Raw genomic sequence first — 6,000 nt, forward strand, 5'->3', positions numbered from 1 at the left:
CTGCCTGAGGCCACTGAATACTTCTGACAGTTGGAGTAAGTAGTGGACTAGTTGGACCAAAAGCTTGACTTGGTTGAAGGCAGATTCACATTCATATAATAGAGAGGTGTGGGTTTCTTCATGATTCTGCATACCGTATTTTTCCGTCTATAAGACGCTCCCATGTATAAGACACCTTATTTTTGCGGCAACAAGCAACCGCCAGTCCACCCTCAGCACTATCCGTGTATAAGACGGCCCCTAATTTTTGACATTTTTTTGGGGGGGGGACCTAGGCTTATACACAGAAAAATATGGTAATTACTGAGTATTTTGCAGACCTAGTTGGAGTGAACAGCATTTTAATGATAAGCCAACAGAAGGGAAACAAGGAGACAGCCTCTACTAGGGACTGGTGCATTGTTAGCTTGGAAAGGGATATTTTCACTCTCAGAACCAAATTAGACATGAAGTCTGGACATCTGTGACTGGATCTCCTGTTGTTTTGAAAAGATTGCTAGCAGCCACCAGTTTGTGGGGAGAGGCAGAATCCAACCAGGACCATGGCAGTGAGAAATGACCAGGGATACTTCTGATGTTTTCCTGATTAAAATAATCTTCAAACTGCTATTTACCAAAGGGTACTCACCATGGGACAAATAGCAGATACACTGACTATCGTACAAGGGGATCTGCAGCCCTTTGCAGATCTTGCACACGATGTCTGCAGCCTATCATGACTGTTGGAAAGGGAGCGGTGTCAGAGGCACATACATGCACCTTTGGTGGAAATGCCTGATACTAACTGAATTTTGGAACTTAATTACTAAGCTCATTGGGGAAATAATCATTAAGGAGATAGACCCTGCAATACAGATTAGGGTTTTTACCATACAGTAAGCCCTCAACTAGGGACGCAGGTGGCGCTGTGGGTCAAACCACAGAGCCTAGAACTTGCCGATCAGAAGGTTGGTGGTTCGAATCCCCACAACGGGGTGAGCTCCCGTTGCTCGGTCCCTGGTCCTGCCAACCTAGCAGTTCGAAAGCACGTCAAAGTGCAAGTAGATAAATAGGTATCCCTCCGGCGGAAAGGTAAACAGCGTTTTCGTGCGCTGCTCTGGTTCGCCAGAAGCGGCTTAGTCATGCTGGCCACATGATCCAGAAGCTGTACGCCGGCTACCTCGGCCAATAAAGCGAGATGAGCGCCACAACCTCAGAGTCAGCCACGACTGGACCTAATGGTCAGGGGTCCTTTACTAAGCTCTCAACTTGCATGGGAATTATGTTTCAGGAATAGTGCCTAAAGCCAAAATCACATATTGCATAGTCAAAACACATTATGTGCAATGGCAAGTGGGATTGCAAAGTTTTTCCCCTGGGTGCCCACCCTTTTAAAAAAAAATTTATTTATTTTTTGCCATGTGTGAAACTGAATGTGCACAAGTTAAATGCATTTAAATTGTGAGTGTCCTGTTAATGCTTATTTTTCTATGGAAAGATTTGTATAAGGGTCCTGTAAAGACCAACTTATTTACTAATCCATATGTATTATTATATGGGGTAGAAGAACATTTATTTTTAGTCTTTGTGGCTTTTGTGTGAGTTTAATTAAATACAGTAAAAACAGCTTGATGCATATAGGATGAGGAGACACTGAAAATACTATGAGAGCTATTGTTTGTTTGTTTGTTTGTTTGGTTATTTATTTGTTTATTTTTGCGGGAGGAGGTTGGCTGTGAACTTATAATTTTGCTAAAAAGGGGGGAAAATTGAATAGGTTCTGCACACAGTGATGTTAGGATAGATCTGAGTATGCGATTTGCTTTTTATTTGGTTGTTGTTGCTGTTTTCAACTCTTCAGAGCACATTATCAAAACACTGGACCACTGTGCATTTTTTGATGATGCCATTCAAAAGGATATGTTTTTCCTGACTGTACATGATGCCGTACTCCACATACAGAATCAGAGCATGCAGAGAGACATCCAGGATCCTATATTTGAAAAGGTAGGGAGCAAACATAACTTTGTTTTCATTAATTTATTTGTACTGGCTTGAAGCCTAACTTTTGTGAGTAGAGAGCTCCATTCATAGAACAAAGCTTTCTTACCTCCTCCTTGAATTGCAGCCCCTCACCCCAATGCCCCTCTAAACCTTGTCCTTTGAATCGGAGGACCCTTCAGGGCAGCAAGGGGTCTGGCCAGGACTCCCACCTTGCATGAGTGCAAATGTCGTTTTATTCATACCTTTGAATCCAATTACAGATAGGTAGCCGTGTTGGTCTGCCATAGTCAAAATAAAAAAATTCCTTCCAGTAGCACCTTAAAGACCAACTAAGTTAGTTCTTGGTATGAGTTAGTTAGTTCTTGGTATGAGTTAGTTCTTGGTATGAGTTTCAGTGTATCTGAAGAAGTGTGCATGCACACGTAAGCTCATACCAAGAACCAACTTAGTTGGTCTTTAAGGTGCTACTGGAAGGAATTTTTTTATTTTGAATCCAAGCCACTTTAAATAAACCTCGTTTTATAGGAAAGGCCAAAATCCACAAGGAACTAGGCTTGTTCAACAAAGAAAACATTAGTTATTATTTATTTTTAAAACCTATACCTGGCTTACCTAAAAATGTGCAAAGTGTTTGTATGATAAATGCGTGCTTTGTATAAGAATGTCATAAAACTTATCTATCTACTCCAGATGGTACATTGAAAACCTTTATGAGGAACCCTTCCTCATTCTGTAATATTTTCTTCTAGTTGGCCTCTAAGGACCAGTTCAATTACAATCTTGTGGACATACCATTGATAGTATTGTCATCACAAGCTACTTCAATATTGTTTGTTATTGCTGTCTCCAAAACCTTGGATTCAACATGGTTTGTTTGTTTTTTAAATAAATGAATCCCTTAGACTTCACCCATAGCTCACCGATATTTTTAGAAATCATGAAAATGGATTCAGCATTTGGCATTATTGATTTTGTGCAAACTTAACCAGGTCAGCAAAGTCATATTTAGGGAATAAAAAGATATGACATCAGAGCTCCTAATAACTTCATCTGAAGGCTTCAGTGGTTGCTTTTTATTCTTTTCCTTTGGGTGAACCCTTTCACTATTTTATATTTGTATTGTTTTACTGAAATTATTCTGTATTTTGTGTTTTTCTTGCAAAACATTCAGGATGCCTCTGGATTTGTGATGCGATATATTCATACAATTAAATAACTAACGAAAAGTATATCAGAGATTTATATTTAGTCCCTTAATCAACTGCATTGTGGTACATTTCCTGTCTACACATTCATAACAACTCTTAACATTTTGTGTCCAGATTTCACTAATGCAGGAGTCAAAGGAACCAATAGAATTTACAGAAACAAACCAGAATGAAGAGCTTGATGTTCAGGAAGAGGTATGTTTTACTTTAGTACAAAGCATAAGTATTCCCCCCCCCCCCTTTTCATAAAATGGTGATAAAACATACAGGGCCTGTTTAGTAAACACACCAGATGACTTTATACCTGTGTACCAAGGGGATGCTAGCTGGTTGCAATATTGCTTTGGTCATACATGATGACCTTGAGGTTTAATTTTGTCAACTGGGCAGGGGAAATGGCTCTGGCTTTATAGCTTGTCTACAATAGCTCATTCATCTCAGAGGCCACGATCTTCCAGGAGCTTCTACATATCTTCTGTTCACTTCTATGGAGCTGCTTATAGGGACGTTTCTGGAGATTGTTCTTACATTCATAGAGTAATTAAAGGCTAACGTACACCACAAACTTAAGCAGGTTTAATAGGAATATCCAACAGAGACTTTTTATGGGATTCTTTGGGGGAAATCATATATTTGTATGTTTGTAATATAGTACAAGTATACAATATAGTGTAAGCGTGTAATATTGTAAGAGTTTTGAAAATCAGAAGGTCATTTCAGAAATAATGTTTTTCTCATTCTTTTTTAAAAAAATTTCTCACCAGGCTATGCGCAGGCTTGCTTCATGAAGGAAGGATATTGAATTTATCATATCTGTGAACTCTGGCAAACCGGAAGCAATATTAAAAGCATATTTATCATTGAAACAATTTACTTTGCACTAGAAGAAAATATTTATCTTATGCTACAAGTGTCTCGGACTCTAATTTTTCTTTTTACATAGTATTCTTGATTAACATTATTTGGTAAATTTGTATCTAAATTACTTGGGAAATGGAAAGATCATTATAGATATAGCAAAACTGGCTCCCAGCTTCTAAGTGAGGAGGACACACACACAACTGTATTTTGTCCTAATTTTATTCCAATGTACGTAACCGAAAACAAGAAGCAAAGAAAGAAAGAAAGAAAGAACGAAAGAAAGAAAGAAGAAAGAAAACAAAAAAACAACTTGATATGAAATTGAAAGACATCATCATCATAGACTTTTATTGCGCTAGCCATAGGCCATGGCATCATTCAGAAAAATAACAAAAGGAAAAACAGCAATAACCATAAAAATCATCAGGCAGCACACATACAAAATAAACCTCGATCACAACTACTAAGATTGTTTGCTGCATAAAATAGAATAGCAGAAGATTCTCTAGTAAAATGTGCCAAATTAAATATCCGAATCCCCTTTGCAGTTGACCGCTATTTTATCTAGTTCTTTACTCCTGATCTTCTTAGCTGCCAATGCATAGAGTGCTACTTTATAAGTTACAAAGTCATCAGTATCGCTCAGCAGCCTTTCCACCCTATTCAGGTGAGTTCCATTTGGAAACAGGGGTTTTATGAATCGGTCTCTTGGGTCTATATATAACGGGCACTGCAATAAATAGTGGCACAGGTCCTCCACACAGGGTTTCCCACACAGACAAAGTCTCTCTTCATTATGTACTTTGCTGTAGCACCCATCCAACACCGCAAAGGGCATCGATTGGAATCGCAAGTGGGAACTTTGACAGGTAACTGGCCCTGGTATGCTCCGTTTTAATAAGTGGGAACCATGGCAAACTCTTGGCAGAAGCCATCATAGTTAGATCCCTTTCTCTTGACCTAAAGAGACAATCTCTTAAGTGCCTCTTGTCCATCTTCATTGGATTTGGAAGACAATTATGGCTGCAATCCTAAACTTTCGAGAGTAAGCATCACTGAGTGCAGTGGGACTCCTTCTGAGCACACATTTGTTTAGGATTACGTTCTAAGGTTCTGTTTGCAGACTACAAAGCAGACTGTGATGTCTATTTCTCAGGGCTACCTTTAGGTGCTACTGCCATAAAGGCAACATTATTTATGACAAATAAAGAATGCAACAATAAGCTCTAGGAATCTTTTTCCTGGAGAGCAACGGTGGGCTCTAAGTTGCTAACACAAAAGTATGCATAAAAATGCTTGGGATACACCAATCATTTATTTCTGAGCTGGTGATCTGATGCCTTTAACTCATTAGTTCAGGATATGCCTTGCAGTCTCAGGTGATGTTCAAATCATTTATTTTCTTGGATGGTTTAAACCAGCAGTGGCGAATCTTTTTGGAAAGTGTGTTCTAAGTCAAATCCAAATTATAAGGCAGTTCCATTTCTAGTTTGTACTGTTATGGTACATACCTAGCGTTCCCATTGTGCTGTTCCATGCGTTGGTGTATTTTTGCCCCTTGTGTACCAACTCATGGAGGGCAACTGCACATATTTACTTGCTCAGATGTGCCACAAACTCTTGGTTCCTGTGGCACCTGTGGCACCCATGCTGCAGTGTGGCTACCCGTAACTTCAGTCTTGTAATCAGCCCTGCCTCTTTTAACCATTAATCAATACAATATTCCAGCAAATAACAAATATTCATTCTGCTATTTAAAAAATCATTTATGATATATCTGGAATGAAATACTACTTTCCTACATGTCCCTAAATGGAGCTACATGAGCAAATAAGCATTTAGGGTGAAGTCTGTTGTAAAGGGCATATAATGATGGTGTTATAGTAGTTCTCGGTACAATTATGCCAACTTAAAATGTTGGATTAAAATTTTGATTTGGTAATACTTT

General features: G+C 38.8%; 1 protein-coding gene across 1 annotated transcript in view; it reads left to right on the top strand.

Moving 5' to 3' along the window:
• SLC26A4 (solute carrier family 26 member 4) overlaps window positions 1-6,000 on the top strand; it is a 28,994-nt gene extending 22,994 nt beyond the window's left edge. The window contains exons 19-21 of the mRNA XM_081211573.1: window positions 1,841-1,986; window positions 3,306-3,386; window positions 3,956-6,000. Coding sequence (XP_081067699.1) covers window positions 1,841-1,986; window positions 3,306-3,386; window positions 3,956-3,979 — 251 coding nt within the window. The 3' untranslated portion in view covers window positions 3,980-6,000. The remainder of the gene's footprint in view (window positions 1-1,840; window positions 1,987-3,305; window positions 3,387-3,955) is intronic.

This window comes from Podarcis bocagei (assembly GCF_964188305.1).
Source record: "Podarcis bocagei genome assembly, chromosome: 10".
NCBI classification, from domain to species: Eukaryota; Metazoa; Chordata; class Lepidosauria; order Squamata; family Lacertidae; genus Podarcis; species Podarcis bocagei.